Genomic DNA, 16,478 nt, shown 5'->3' with positions numbered 1-16,478 from the left:
ATTCAATATTTTTATACTGGGAAAGTGCAAATACTACCAGTTGTTTTTGAAATTGAAGTTATAGAAAAAGGCCTGTTTATCAAAAGAAGTGTGAGTTTTTAATAGTCTTTAGTAGAGACAAAGGTTTAATGTATTCATTATTTCATCCATGTGCTTGTTGATTGACTGATGCATTCAATCATCCATGCACACTACACTGCAAGCATGATTCTAGATTCTGAGACTATAACAGCAATAAAACAACAATATTCTTGCCCTCTTGGGAGTGTATGTTTTAGTAGGGGAAGCTCTAATGAGATTACCCTTAAATATTATGGCCAAGATTAAGAACCAAGCCTGTGGGATTGGGTGAACAGAGCACTATACTAAGAATAATATTTATGGCCCTATTATTACCTACCTAGATGAATGACATTCATAAAATTGTCTCTGAGCCTAAGAATAGGGTTGAGCTGTAATAATCTTAAAATTCTCCTAAAGCTATGAGAGTCTGTGATTCTGTGAGAACTAGATAGATGTATTTATTACCCACTCTCAAGCTCAATTTCCTTATGTGCAAAGGAGAAAATAGGTTATTTACCCATCTAATCTCCAAGATTGGTGTTGAGGAGCCATTGATTTACTCCACACACAAGGGCATTGGAAACTGTAAAGCACTGAACCCTTGAGAACAGTTATTGCTATGATGATGGTAGTGCAAAGACCAAATGGCGTCACTTCTTTTGCTATGAAGGGGACTGCCTTTTTGGTCTCCTGGGGGCCAAATTTATGGAATTCATTATCCTAGGACTTGAAGCAGTTCAAATCAGTTTTTATCAGTTTCTCGGAAGCTCCTAATCGACAGTACTCACAATTAATGCTCCCCAGAATGGATATCCTGTGAGGAAAACGAGGGGAAATCCTTGGGAGAAAATAAGGAAATTAAATACAAATATCATTCCAAAGCCTATAATGATCAGACCAAGCATGATCTGGAGAACCTGTGAACAGAGAAATGGGCACATGAGGTTACAAGTGGCCTCGCCCCTTTGGACGCCCCCAGGTCCCTTGGACGTGACTTTATGCTATGGTACGCTTTTCTCGCCGTCTGAATCCCTTTCCCTCCCATTTGCCAACCACTCTCAGACATTCAGAAGACTCAGTACAAGTGTCTTTTTCCCCATCAGGCTTGCTTGAGTCCTTTGGGTTTGAATCCTTCACTCTTGTCCCTCATTGCTTCCTGTATTCCCTGGGGTTACGAATTTATCTGGTATCAGACTGTTTTGAGCATATGTCTGACTATGCTTAGATTGTAAGCTTCCTGAGGACAGGGACTACAAACTATTCACCTTTGCATTTTTCCCCTTCTGTACCACAAGCGTCCTAGTAGTGTTCTCATCCCCTCCACCATATTCCAACATTCACCGTATGCTTTTGGAATTAGGGCTCATTCCAGTTCTCTAAAGTTTGCAGACATGGGGTAGAGAAGAGGGGTGAAGCTCACCTCCCCTTCATCCAAGGGCCCAGCTAGGCATAGGAGCAACCCAGCGGGTCCATCAACCTGCAGGAGTCTGCAGAGAGATGAATAGCACAGTGGTCTTGCAGGGGCAGTGGCTATTCTTGAGGCAGAAATGGCTGTTTAGCAGTCTAAGTTTTGTTCCCAGGCCACACCTCTATGGTACCACACCACAAGTAGTGATTTTACTGTTGTACTAAGGATGGAGGCTGTGTAGACAGCTCTACCCTAAATATATTTATGATGAAAAAATTTTTGTGTTTATACCTATCATGTGGTTCACTATGGTGCTTTGAATATGGTTTTCAAAGAACTACCTTTGCCTCTAAGAACACAAAGGGGAAGTGTAACCTCTCCTCTAATGGCTTCTTAACACTAATGGAGGTGGCACCACACCCTGAGGTCACTTCCTCACTAAGATAGTTCAAAATTTTATACTAGTTTCCTAATTTCCTTCTGCTAGGATTCAGATACCAGTACTAACTCCTTATGAAATAGCCCTTGGATTTCCTCCAGGTTAGGAGACTTATTAATTAGAGTTACATAATCTATTTCTTAGAGTTAAGCCATCAGAAACATTACTAAGATATGAGGCAAACTGTGTGTATTTCTAAACAGAACTTTTTCTCTTGCTTATCAAAATCTAGGGAAATGGTATTATTGGCTTTTCTACTGATGATCCAATTCTTTGTACAAGCAAATGACTTAGAAGTATTTATGATTAATACAGAAGGATACATTGCAGATGAAAGATGGATGGGGGAAGTGGAATCAACTACCTCCCTGAAAATCATTGTACAGCGGTATCTCCGAAGACAAATAGGAAGAAATAAACCTTGTTTCTCCCTCCAGGAATACCCATTGACTGGAGTGGACTTACCCCCAAGACTTTTGGCTCTCCCCTCAGGAACTCAAGCAGAGAGCTATGAGGTCTATAGGGTAATGCAGTAAATATGGTTTCCTTTGGTTGTATGGTGACGACACGAGCTGCCTTTTTGTCCTGGGATGGTGACTCCATGATTCAATGGCAGAACTCTATTAAGAGAATAAGTGAGTGAATGTTGTGGCCCAAATCATGGTCTACTTCTCTACCAGTGTCACATGGAGTCCTTAGCAATGAAGCCCTTAGCAATTACTCAGTAGCAGAACCACAGAATTACAGTTATTGAGTCACAGAGTCTTAGAATTCTAGAGCATACCCAGCCCCCTATCTTTCTGGAGAAGGATGTAGTTATCCGGAGGACTTACTCTCTTGTCAAGTTGTTTATAAATATATGGTAAACACAAAATAAATAGATGGTCTATATAAAAACAAGTCTCCATACCTATGTTCATGAGATATAAAGGAATTAAAACTTATGAAATATCCACTATCCGTTCCAGGTCCTGTAGAAGGCATGTTGTTTGTTTTAACATGCATTGACATTTATTCTTTTAACAGTTCTACAGTACTGAAGCTGAGGAACAGAAAGGCTATGTTGTCCACAGAGAAAAAATGGCGGACAGAAGCAGCATACCAGCACATGCTCTGAAGGAAAGAAGTGAAAATTGCAGGAAGCTGCCTATGTACAGATCGCTCTTCTCTGAAGGAACATTGTGAAATCACAGAGGAACAACATGGATCATTCAGTGTGGGAAGAAAAGGTGATGGGGCGATATATTTAACAAGATCAAAGTATGCGTGGGAAAGAGTAGGAGGATAGAGCACTCGGGCACCACCTCACCCTGCTGGTGCTGCTTGAGTGGTGAGATGGCTCTCTCCACCACGACAGACCTCCACCTGGTCAGGCTGGGGAACTGCCTGGAGTCTGTGTGGAGTCATCACACCAGACAACAGGCGTGGTTGGGACTGGGCAGCCGCTAAAGCTGTCCTGAGCTCTTGGGTGCATGGCACCGGGATGGCACTGGGCTGAGGAGGGAGCAGACTAATGGGAGGCTCCACTGAGCCATATTCTGTGACTGAAAGCCAAGTGCCCCTCGCCTGCAGCACAACGGGATCTAAGCACAGGAACTGACTGGGGCACAGCAGGCTCTGACCTGGGAGGCTTTGGACGACTGCTTTGGTGGGTCATGGGGGTGCAGGGAGATCTCCATGGTCCCTCGACCCCTGGAACTGACCTCTGCCCTCATGACTTAGCATCTGCATGGTCCTCGAGGCTGCAAAGCAGCCTGCCACTTGCTCGGCCCTGACTCCACGCTGCAGGCCCCAAAAGACTCCTGCCTTCTTGGCCCTTACCCTGCCCCCAGGTGGGGTCAGCCCTGTCACCATCACCCGCATGGCCCTGCTTCTGTCTCTGAGGTTCTGCTCAGAAGCCCTGCTTCTGGCTCCTCCACAGTCCCAGCTCTGAGGCTGTCAGGCTGGAGCCCAAGCCCGTGCCTCTGTGCCTCCAGAGCTCCCGCCAGGCCTGGGACACCACCCCCAAGACCCTAGTGCTGCACCTGGGCCCCAAGACCCCACCCTGGAGCCTCCGCTACTGCTGCAGGGCCAGAGGAACTCCTACAAAGTCCAATGCCTCACCTGGGACCCCCCCAGCCTTGAGGTGCCAGTACACTGTGACCTGGTTTGAGCTAATACCCACAGCCCAGGATCCCCTATCACTGCTTAGATAGCCTCACTCAGCTGCTACTGTCACCTTTGTGGGGAGACCCCAGATAGAGCAACTCTCACAACACCAGACTCATTGAAGAGGGTCTTGACCAGCTACCAACTTGAACATCCTGCAACTATCTGGTGAACAACCCAACATCCAGCACAAACAGCATCCAGAACAGATTTGAAGAGAGGCAAACACAGGTGAACAGAACAAATCAGAACAGCTGTATTACAGGCCCTAGTGCGTACGCCCTTCTTCTGTGGCATCAACATTCCAGAGTAGCGGGGTGGGGGGTGGGGGGTGGGAAACACCATTTAAGGACCTCCCCTTCTAGTTCCCAGCAAAGCACAGGTGCCCTGAAAACCCACTAGCCTTGAGCAGAGAAAAGAGTGTTCAGATTAAAAGAAACCAGCAAAAGAAACCTGGCAACATGAAATGTCAAAACAGATTGACACTCCCAAGGTATATCAATGTAGCTACAGTAGTGAACTCCAACTACAAGGAATTTGTCAAAATGGCAGAAAAAGAATTCAGAAATGGAAACAAATAAGATGAACGGAATAGAAGAGAAAGTTGAAAACCAACAAAAAGAAGCCAAAAAGTATTTCAGGAAATTAATGAAAAACTCACAAAAGAGCTAGACAACATAAGGAAGGACATAATAGAACTCATATGAAACAGTCATTTAGGGAATCTCAAAACACAGCAGAAAATTTCAGCAATAGATTAAACCAAGGAGGAGAAAGAATCTCAGAGCTTGAAGACACAGCTCTCGAGCTAACCCAGTCATTTAAAGAGGCAGAGAAGAGACCAAAAAGGCAGAGCAATCACTTAGAGAGATATGGGACTATGTAAGTGAATGAAACAGAGAAGAGCCATATATTTTTAAGTACTTTTATTTAAAAATGTTCTCGCAATCCTTAATATCTAATATTTAAGCAATGCAAGTGTGAAAATAGTGTAGAAACAGGGCCCTCGTAGCCACATGACATAGCCAATTCACACTATCACAAGGGTTCACATTTTCTTATGTAGAAAGAGATGAGTCACTTCCTGTTCACTTTACCTGGAGAAGTTTATAAAATTTATGACCATTTTGGAAGACTGGCTAATAAAATTTTACTGACGTGGGCTTCTGGGAAATTATTTCCCAGAGAAGTTAAATGACTCATACTGAACAGGTACAAAACAAAAGCTTTTTTTTTTTTTTTAAAGTTTATCGCACAGTATCTGAAATGTCTGAGAGTTCAGAAAAGTCTAACCACACTTTACCACGGGTGCTGGGTTTTTCTTCCTTTTTTCTCTGAGGCCAAGAGTTGCTCATTTCTATGACTTTGAAGAACTCTTTCTGACAAGCTAGATGTGATATCATGACTAAGGCAAGGAAAATTCACTCTAGAAAAGATAAAATTTGTTAGTAGTTTTTAAACATTGATTTTGGAGGTTTTTTGATATTCATAACACATTCTCCCCAAATTTTGTACAATAGTAGCTCTTTCAACTTTACCATAATATATAATTGCAGCAATATTAGTTCAAAACTGCTATTCTCCAGCCTGATAATCAATTTACTATTTTCTAATAGGATCACAGTTAAATAATAATTCTTTGAAATCCCCCCAATTTTTTTTTCTGTTTTTTGCTATAGCTTGGTGGGGCCAAGGAAACCTTGGCACTCTGAAGTTTTGCTGAAAAATCAACTTTCAAAAGAAAGATGGATTGGAGAAAAGGCATACAAATTTGTTTACCTTGGATACATGAGAGCCTTAAGAATAAAGAACCAAAGGTACAAGGAAGTTTGTCCATTTTATGATTAGGTTCAACAAAGTATGGGCAGCTGTACTGAAATGTGATTGGACAAAAAGGGCATGATCTAATGCTAACAGACTAATGGGGGAGACCCAGCAAGTCCTGTCTATTCTTCCTGGCCTCACTGAGCATGCATTCCTTCCCTCTCTAGAATGGGGATCTTATGACCTATAGTAAAACAAGGTAGGTCAGATAATTATCTTATGGCCAATTTTCACATAGAATATTTTTAGGTTTTATGGCTGGCTTACGAGAAAAGAGGTTCTGGTTTCTGTGGCCTATCTTGGGGAAGAGGGATTCTCTTACTAGTTTCTATGCCTAGCCTCAGGGAAGAATGAGACTAAAGGGCAGGAGGACAGGACAAGGTCAGAGAGAAATGTTTGCTTCTCAGGCTGTTTCTGAGGCCGTCATTTTGGGGTATTGTTTCCTGAGACCAAACAAGCTTTTAGAGGAAATGAAAATATTTTGAAATTGTACTATCACGAGCTAAGAGGAAGTAAGGAAGAGCACAGGAAAGCATAAAGAGAACCAGGAAGTCCTAGTAAAATTTCATCATGTTAGCAAGGGAACTTGGTCATGGAGACTCCTGTGGTCAGGTGGTTGAGGGGAGGCAAGTTCTCATTCTCAGCCCATGAGTCCATATCATTCATTCTGCGTGTAATTTTATCCAAGCCTTGGTTCTTTCAGGAGGAGTTGGGCCAAGTGATCTCTAAAGCCAGCTAGCTTCACACTAAGCAATTTTCTATCTGGTCTGCTGCCCAGTATGCACCACCTGATCCCACATGACCAGAGTGTCCTCGTCATGGAGCCCATTTACTGAGCCTGGATCATCATAATTCAGACTTGGGATGCAGTGGGTATCATGCACCATGTCGGCCTACTCACCCCAGGGTTGTTGGAGTGGAACCGTTTCCACCAAAAGACAGAAGTGTATGCAGCTAGTAAGAGCTCCAGCACAGTGAATGTTAGCATTACCGCCAGGACACCCTGCAGATCAAGATGCAAATAGTTGGTACCCGACACAAGCTAGCCCTTGTGCCTCTGAGACGAGCCTGGGGGATGCAGCCTCCAGCAATGGTGACAAAAAGGAACATAGAAAATTGTCTCATCTTCTTTTCTGCTTTCTCTTACAGATAGAAGAAAGGAAATACTCAATGATTGTCTCATCTCATAACCTTGGTATCTCACGTAATGACAGATAAGAGAAATCCACCATTTATCTCTGGTTGCTTTTATTATTTTCTTTTTGCTTTTGGTCCTTTTTATTGTCATGGTAATATTTCTAGGTATGTATTTGATTCTGTTTATCCTACAGTGCTCTCAGTGCATTCCTACAGTCTGAAATCTCGTGTCTTTCTTTAATTCTGAAAAATTCTGTTGTTTATTTTTGCATACTCACTCTCTTCCCTCTCTCCTATTGGAACTCATATTAATGTGTGTTGAACCTTTTCACTTCCCTCTATCCTTCATATCTTTTAACCTCTCAGTAAGAGCTCCAGCAATATTTTCCAATTTTTTTATTTTAGTGCATTGTGTTCTGTGTGATTTAATCAGACTCAAATTTCATTTCACTGTTTCTTCGAATATAGTGAATCTGTTGTTACCTGATCTGCTCAGTTTTTAATTTCAAAGACCCCAGTTTTCATTCCCCATCATGCTATTTATTTCTTTTTCAAATCTACTTGTACTTTTTTCTTACTGTCCTTTCATTTTGGTTTCAATTACTTTTTTATATTTTTAATCATTTAAAATATATTTCCAATATAGCTTCATTCAAATTATTATATTACATCCAATTCTTTGGCTGCTAACTTTCATGTTTTCCCATCCATTGCTGTTTCCCATGGTTTTGTTGTTATTATGTTTCTCATAATATTTTTATTATTAGATAATTTCAGTGTGTAGGTGGTGGTAGCAATGGGGTCCTTTGATATGTGGGTGTGGGTTTACGGACATCTCCTTAGATATTGGTTTTAGGTTTGATTCTGCTAGAACCTTAGGAGTTTCACAGATCCAGTAGCAGTTTTTAAGTTAATCCCTTTATTTGAGGTTCCGTTATTTTAAATGCAAATATGAATCTGGATACCATACTTGCACAAGGCTTGATGAGCTGACAGCAAGGATCAGCTTCTTGGGATGCTGGGCAGAAAAGTTTTTCCTGTCTTATTTTCACAAATTGACTAAATATTCAGTCTCAGCTTCTAACATTTTTATAAGGTACTCAGTGTGAGCTCTATGGGCCTGATGGATGTCAAATCCTGTCATGGGCATTAAAACGCCATTATCCTAGCCTCTAACACCAATGTTTCTATCCAAACTTCTCTGGTTTTCTGGCCTCAACTCTCATCTGATGATTGGCTTTAGGATCCTTCCTAGAATCTGGGACTTAAGACATCTTTCTTCCTTCTACCCTTCCTCCCTCCCTTTCTTCTTCCAACTGTGGATATATATATTTTTTAATTTTTAAAATTCCTTACTTTTGTCCAGGTTATTTTGCTTAGTCTGCCATGTTGCAACTTCTCTGAAGTTGCAGGAGGTTCTTTTGGGGTCTAGCTGTGTGACAGTGGGAGGCAGTTCGATGAAATACAATTATTTTTTCTTTCAATTAAACCTCCAATATCCCAGTGGGGAGGATGCCTCTCCCACCCTCCTTGCTTTACCTGACGTCTGTCCTGCACTGGGGTTATGCTATCTCCCTCCCAGAGGGGTCTCTGCTTTTCTACTTCCTTAAGCTGCCGGATCAAAGGACTTGCTTTTCACAACCTCCGAGTCACCTGGGCAAACTCACAGCAGCCTGTGAGTGCAAAAACCTGCACGTGTTCTCTGAGATTTGTGAGGCAGAGACAAGGAAATGAGAGATACTGCCCGGGGTTCCCCCTGCTCCTACTACAAGGAGTCGCAGAAGATGTCTTTCTCCTTAAAAGGCCACAGGTTTATGGTTTTAACACTATGATCCTGTATTTAGAGTACTGACTAAGCCAGGCTTATCACCATCAACAGGTGTTAACCATCAACACCTGGGGAAAGGTGGCAAGAAGATACTGCCCAGAGATGTTGACATTTCCGTGAACAGTCAAATCCATTGGTCAGCCATCTCCCATCCCCCCTGCCAGCCCTACAGGAACAAAGTGCCATAATGGTGTGTTTGGGCTTAAAGTTCAAGTTCTGGGCCTAACTTAAAGTAGCAAACACAGGCATGCATTTGAAGACATTGCACTGCGTGGCTTCTCCTAGCCTTCAACTCACAGATGATCAGAAGCATCTCCAAGGGGTAGGGGCTTTCAACTCCAGGAAAGGAACCCAAAAAAGATAATACCAAATTTAAATGAAAAAGAATATTTCTGCCTGCCCTGAGGAAAAAACAAGCCTGCTCAACAAAGGGGGTACTATGGGAGTAAAACCTATAGTGGTTGGAAATTTTATTATTGAAGAAAGACCACTGAAGGGATAGACTCTCCACTGCCCTTCCTGATTTCCTTTTGAGTTTACACAGCACATCCCCCACATCATGCAGTCTCCTGACTGGCCTCTTCCAGCCACACTATTTTGTTTTTTTCTGTCTGCCTCCAGGCATTCAGACCAACAGGACCAGAGACTGCTGAAAAAGCAGAGGTTATGCAAAGGGGAGACACTGAGACTTCGTATGGCAGGATATTCAATCTGAAACTACTTACTGTTAGACTGGCACTGCTCAAGAGACAATCCTTGGCTTTATACATTGGATAGTAGTCCTCCGAAGAAGGCAATGAGGATAGATAGTCCTTTTCTGAGTCACAATGTTGAAAGGCAGTCCTCAAGGCTACCATGCCGTCAGCGAGGAGGAAGAGGCCTGCCCCAGCGGTAAGGGAGCTCACCGCATTTGAGGTCAGGCTGCTCAGGGTCTGGAAGAGAAATTCCGTGTTGGGCTCTCACCGCAGAATCAGCACCTGGTGCTGCTCACACTGTCCATTGTACTGCAAATGGGCTTCCTTGTGTCTGTTCCCTCCTCTAATCTGTGTACTCCAAGTGGGCACAGATTGTGTATTATTCATCTTTGTATCCCTCTGTACTATTTAGTGTATCACATGATATAATCGGTAAATGCTTGTTGCATGACAGATTGCATGAATAATTCCTCCTTTGGGAGAGGGGTTCTGGCCCCTTGACCCTCCATAGCACTCAAGATAGAGACAGTACTGCCCACACCCCTGCCAACATTTCCCTGACTTCCTCAACAGCCTTAGAATAATTCTACTGCCTAGGGGCTTCTAGAATATGGCCTTTGGTCCCTTCTAGGAAACCCAGTCTATGGCTTTGCTTTATGTAAAGGACAAGCTTCAGAGAAAAGGCAGAGCAAACTGGAGTAGCTGGAATACCTATCTGTAGGGTAATCAGGCCTGTGGGAACATAGCATATACCTTCTGTTGGCAAGTCATTGACCTTCAATTGACTATCAATGCTTGCTCAAGATGACAAGCATATACCTCCCATCTCCCTAAGCGGGCAAAGCATGAGGCAGAGGTGTGTGGGTTTAGACCGTGTGTTCTCTCTCTCTACCCACTCACAAACAAAATATTGTCAGTGTAGCCACTTTCCCCACAAACCTTGGAGGGGTTGGGGGAGGAAGCAGCTAAAGCCTTTGCTCTTCTCCATAGCAACCTTCCCTCTCCCCTGCCTCACGTCCACAAAGGTGACATAGGGAAAAGCCACATCCTGACTCAAGAAGGCACAGGGTCTGGCTGGTCATGGATGAGGACACACGGATGGTGTAGAGGCTGCTATATGCTCCTGATGACTGAAGCTGCAGTCTAAAACCCAGGACTAGGGGGCCAGGTTTTGAAAAGTTCATAGCATTGGATGGGGTCAGAGTTCTGGACTTGGAATCAGGAAACCTGAGCTCCCACCCCAGCTCTGTCAATGACTCATCTGTGTGCTTGAACAAGTTCCTTCCTACTCTGGGTTTCAGTGTTCTCATTTATAAAATGTGGAGGATGAACATGCTAATCTCAGAAGTGGCTTTCCTAATGTCTGAATACACAGAAACAGAAGTCTATGCTTAGAGTGACCTGATACAATGTGGGCTCCATTGCTCATGTGGCCATTTGGGGCCAAGGCACTGCCCCTTCAGGGATTCAGACATGAAGTCATGTAGCTATGGGGCCAGGTAGCCCTCCCCACAAACAGCATCCTCCAGTGATGTTTGAGCAGGGAAGAGCATGTGCTGGAAGCCTGGCAGACCAGTGTCTTTGCAAATGAATCGTCATGCCCTGGGAGAGCCCTTTTCCCCCAAATGTGGAATAGGACTCAGGAGATGGTATGATGAATGTGGCTCTCACAGGCCTAGTCCACCTAGAAGTAGATATTCCAACTTCTCCATCTTGCTTCTGCCTTTTCTCTGAAGCTGCTCCTTTAGGTAAGGGAAAGCCATAGATTGGCTTTCCCAGGAGGGACCAAAGGCCATGTTCTAGAGGCACGTAGGGCAACAGAATGATTCTAAAGCTGTTTAGGAAGTCAGGGGAGATGTTGGAAGTGGTCAGGGCAGTCCTGCTCTGTGTTTGGTGCTGCAGTCAGTGCTGACATTGTAGACATCCCCTTCCCCGCCCCTGCCCCTGCCCTCTCTACAAACCTTCTCAGACAGGACTCAAATTTGCTTACCATCATTCTTCTCCACTTTGCTTTGAACTGATTTTTTCTTTCTTTGGGCATCCAATTACCAAGGATGACTCTTTGGATGGAAATAGTCTCCTCCTGCCCAGAAAGAGATGCCAAAGTCCTCTTCTGGGCAGGAGAGGGGCAGGGGAATGAATGCCTCCCTACCTGATATTTGACTGGATGAGGTTTATTTCAGTTGCCTAAATAGTGGAAATTAAAAATATGTCATGGACTTGTTACAACTTGTTACCATGGCCACTGAGTAGGGTGAACAACCATCCTGGTTTGCCTGGGGACCAGGGGGTTTCCTGGGATATGGGGGTTCAGGGCTAAAACTGAGACAGTTCTGGGAAGACTGAGACAGTTGGTCAACCTGACATTGAAGGGCTACAATTAGTGGGAAGTTCCAACTCTAGGAAGAGGGATATTTGGTATCGAAAAGAACCTCATTAGGAGGTAATCTTTTTAGAAAAAGAAAAAAAGATCTGTAGCCATATCTGTGGTGGTTGGCTACCCTATTAAAAGTCAAGTTAGCAACTTGTAAAGAGTCTATGATACATTTAAAACTTTCTACTTTTTGAACAACTGAGGGAAACCTCCAAGCTTTCAATATGATAGAGAAGCACCATTTTGAAGGAGAAAGAGCACTGGTCTAGAAGGCAAGAAATCTGGGCTCTACTCTCATGGGCCAGCCAGAAGAACTTGGGCTCCCTGATCTGTTCTGAGTTTCATGTCCCTAAATTGTAAAATGGAGTTTTGGAGCTAGAAGAATTAACTCCAAGGCTCCTACAGTTCCAACCAGCTCAGATTTTGTGGTCCTCATACTTACAAAGGGCTTAGTTGATTTTTCTCCAGAGATAATTGAGAGAGATCCAGAAATGGCAAACTGCTCAGAAAAGAGAGAAATGGTCAGTTCAATTGTCTTGTGGAAATGTGGCCACCCTGTTACTGTCAACCATTCAATCAAAAAGCGATGTTGGAAAATTTTTAGGAAGACAACACTGCAGGAATGGTGTGGGTCCATATGGACAGAGACCTGATTCCTACCCTTGGGATGCTCACATTGAAGAATAGGCAGATGCACAAAGGGGTTGGTTTATTTTAGTGGAAGTCACTAGGAACTGAGGAACCCTGGACAAGAGGTATACGTAGGAAGGAGAGTGTCACTAAATTACAGTGTTGAAAGAAAGGAGTTTGAGACAGACCAATGCCTTGGATACATAGAGAGATGGGAGCTGCCAACAGAAGTAGTTAAGAAAGAGGCTCTGATGGGACAAGGTGCAGAAACATATGGACTTGGAGCTGTTGGGATAAGTGGACTGAGTCAGACTGTGAGTTGAGGGAAGTGGGAAGGACAGTGTCAGATGTGAAGTCTTTATCATAAAGCCCCCGAAGTCAGTGTTTGATCCCAGTAGTGTTAAAGATCCAGCTGATAGAGAGACGATATTCTGAGAAGCTGAAATGTTGGTTAAGCTTGTGGCTTGGGTATTAAGTAGACACAGACAGAGAGAGTCAGCATGAGCTAACACTAGCTTCCCCAAGGAAATTGGGGCCCACAGCCACTGGTTATATAGAGAAGTCAAGGACAAATTGTGCGTTGGGGAAGGAGCAGGCCTTCTTGCATGACAGCAAAGTCTGTGTCCACATAGGGACCATATCCACACAGAAGTGGTGCCTCGCATAATTCGTCTTCCCAGAATGTGTGCCTTTTTCTCCTTTGCACAGGATACTACATGGAAAAGAAATGATCCCTTGTGGGAGGCATGCGTCTTCCCTGGCTGCTCTCTGAAAAATAAGATCCACTGGTCCCTTCTTCATGAGCAGCAAACAGAGTTTCTCAAGTGCTCAGGATTACTGACCTCTGAACACTTGGCAAGGGTGCCCCTGCTTCCCATCTTACCATTGCTGATCCAAATTTCTTCAAACCTGTGGCACCTGCCAGTCGTGCTCATTTTATTGTTTAAAAATGGCCTTCTCACTCCAACCTGACAAGTGAATTATTCTTGAAATGAAGGAAATCCAATGGCCTCATCAAAGCTCCAAAGAGGGATATGAAACATCTTCTACCTTTCTGGGAGTATGCTGTAATGCCAGGTAAGAACTATCTTATGGCATGCCCACTATATTATCTTCCCCTCTTGCCTCCTGTCCCAACCAGCCCCTCCCTGGGATGCTCACTCACACGGGAGCACAGAGTAAGCCCCTCTGCTGTTCTTCTTGAACAGGAGAAACATGATGTGGGGCAATGATGGAGGGAAAGCTGAGGCTGAGGCTGCCTTCTCCTGGCTTCCTGCCTCTTGAAGACTGAGTCACTCCATGACTAAGCACCCAGTTAGCATTTACAGAGCATGACCCCTTTTAGAGACCCCATTCTACTCACACACAGAGCTCCTACAAATGAGTATCCAGACATCAAAATGTTGGAAACTGCTGGATTGAAGCGGGAAGAGTAGGGAGCAGAAACCAAAATGACCCCCATACTTGAAATCATCAGGCAACACAGGATCTGGATAGTCTACAAGAGAGAAGAGGGGAAATTCTAGAACACACTTTAAATAGATGAAAGTCATTATTTGACTGCACACACATTGTGAATTATAAAGAGTATAAAAACAGAAGTTATAATTTGTCATATTAAAAAGGGAAAAAAATGTTACAAGGTGCAAAGTCAATATAACTAAACTCTTTTCTTTTTTGATAGGATTGTTAAACTAGAAAATCAGGAAGTGACCATAGGCACATAACTTTACTTTGAAGGTGACATTGGACAAATCTTTTTTTATTTAATTATTTGAAATGTAGAAGGAGAAAAGTTTTCTGGACAGTAGTCCTGTTAGGTGGAGAGCAAACTTTTCCAGGGAGTGTTGATGAAAGCCTTGATTTCAATTGAAATCAAATACAGCGGGTCATCTCTACTACTGCAATTCATCTTATTTTATTCATTATTGGATTTTAATAATAGTTATTTTTATGATACCAATAATAATAATAGTTTACATTTGTTGAACAAGCTCTACATTCTGGGCACTACTCATCTTTTTTACAGATGAGAAGAATGAGGCACGGGAAGTTAAAGTAATTTGTGCAAACCAGCAAAATGTCCAAGTGGAAGAAGTAGGATTTTAGTCATTAACTTGATCTAGAGCCTACACTTTTCCCCCACTGTTTAATGCATATGCAATTAAACGATGATGCAAATATAGGAAAAATAAAATAAGTCAACCATTCATACAATTAATATTGACTGAATATCTCTTGTGTGCCAGGAACCAAGGAATAAAGCAAATGAATATAATGGCCATTGGAGAGCTTATATGTACTATGTCCTTTACAGACAAGTTCCATGGAAGGCAGAATGGAGTTAAGAGCAAAATAATAGGACATGAGGCCTGTGAAGTACTAGAAGTGTGGTGCAAACTTTGTAGGGCTTTGTAGGCTATTTTTTTTTTTTCACCAAATTTGCTTTTCATTCTGACCAAAAAGGGAAGCCCAGTGGGCAACTTTGAGCAAAGAGATTACTTACATTTTAAAAGATCACTACACCTGCTGCTTTGAGAATAGGTTATAAGGAAATAGGGCAGGGAGATTAATAAGGAGGATATTGCAATAATTCACATGGGAGATGATGTTAACAGTAGAGGTGGTGAGAAGTAGTCGGGTTCTAGATGTACTATGAAGATGAAACTTACAGGATAGGCTGAAAGTTTGATTGTTCGAATGTGGTAAGAAAGGGAAGAATAAAAGGTTGGCTCCGAGGATGTTGGCCTGAGCAACTGAAACGATGGAGTTGACATAGATCTTAGGTGGGAAACATTGTATGAGGAGTGGGCTTGGGAGGAAGATCAGAATTCCAGTCTGGGGCAAGTGAAGGGAGAGATGTCTGGCAGACATCCAAGTGGAGATGCTCATAGGCTGTCGAATATCTGAGTCTTGACTTTGGAGGAGAGATTGAGGTAAGGAATGTAGCTTATTTTTCTCAAGCATAGGTGAAGACGATATTTAAAGCCATATTAATGGATGAGATCGCCACTGGAACAGATATAGAAAGAGAATAGAAGCAAAGACCTAGCTCTGTAGCACTCCAATTTTGGTGTCAGGGAAATAAATAGAAATAGTAAAGGAAGTGAAAAAGGACCAGCCAAGGAAGAAGGAGGAAAACCAGAAGGGTGTGATGTTCAAGAAGCCACATGAATAAAATATTTTAAATAGGAGAGAATGCACAAGTTGTGGGTTATCACTAAATAGAAGATGGAGATTTTATTCCTAGTACTGGAGAGGAGAGAAAGGATATATGGGCACAGATGTGGGTAACTGGAGTTGTGTAGCAGCTTGCGGACATTCATTCTCTCCAAATTGCTTCAATTTTCTTAGTGTTACAGGAAACAAAGCAATCAATGGAGAATGAGGGCAGGAAAGAATCATTAGAGGTTTAAAGAAGGAAAAGTATGAAATAGTTTTCTGGGGTCATAGGGAAGTGAAAACTAGCTCAGGGTAAGATCTCATTTAATCATACTGAGTAAAATCATATGATTAAATAAGAAATCTCTACCATACTAAAGACAAATTGACACTAGTTTGTCAACTGTGTAGCACTCCAGTAGAAAAGACCTAGTGGTTTTACTTAGTTTACAGAAATGCCTGAGTAGGACGTGGTCTTCCCATAAAACTCCACTTCATACTCCAATTAGCCTGAAGTCAGCCAGAAATGAGTGCAAGATTTCTCCAGGTCAACTATAGAGTTGTAATCTAGTCACATTCACAATCAGTTTCCTCAGTGTTCCCCTTGTAATGAGATGGACTTACCCCAAGGACTGTGGTTTCTTTTGGCAGATCATCAGCAGGTCATTGTCTTTTTGGTAAGTGTGTCCAGGTTTCTTTCTTTGGGGGGTAACTGTGCTCTTTGGAGTGAAGGTGTCAAAATCCCCCTTGGTTTGGGTCTGTAATGGCAT

At 42.8% G+C, this 16,478-nt stretch overlaps 2 protein-coding genes across 2 annotated transcripts in view; both read right to left on the bottom strand.

The window, feature by feature from the left end:
• Positions 1-5,487, bottom strand: part of MS4A14 (membrane spanning 4-domains A14) — a 17,608-nt gene extending 12,121 nt beyond the window's left edge. Inside the window, 3 exon segments of the mRNA XM_045558168.1 lie at positions 852-980; positions 2,376-2,530; positions 5,362-5,487. Coding sequence (XP_045414124.1) covers positions 852-980; positions 2,376-2,513 — 267 coding nt within the window. The 5' untranslated portion in view covers positions 2,514-2,530; positions 5,362-5,487.
• On the bottom strand, positions 3,216-16,478 carry MS4A7 (membrane spanning 4-domains A7). The gene is given in 7 exon segments (XM_045557060.1): positions 3,216-3,476; positions 6,784-6,885; positions 9,573-9,779; positions 12,359-12,415; positions 13,910-14,044; positions 16,333-16,367; positions 16,370-16,478. Coding segments are annotated over 7 exon segments (906 nt in total).

Source organism: Lemur catta, chromosome 7 (genome assembly GCF_020740605.2).
Source record: "Lemur catta isolate mLemCat1 chromosome 7, mLemCat1.pri, whole genome shotgun sequence".
NCBI classification, from domain to species: Eukaryota; Metazoa; Chordata; class Mammalia; order Primates; family Lemuridae; genus Lemur; species Lemur catta.
Note: the sequence above shows the minus strand (reverse complement) of the source record. Positions and strands in the feature narration are given on the sequence as shown.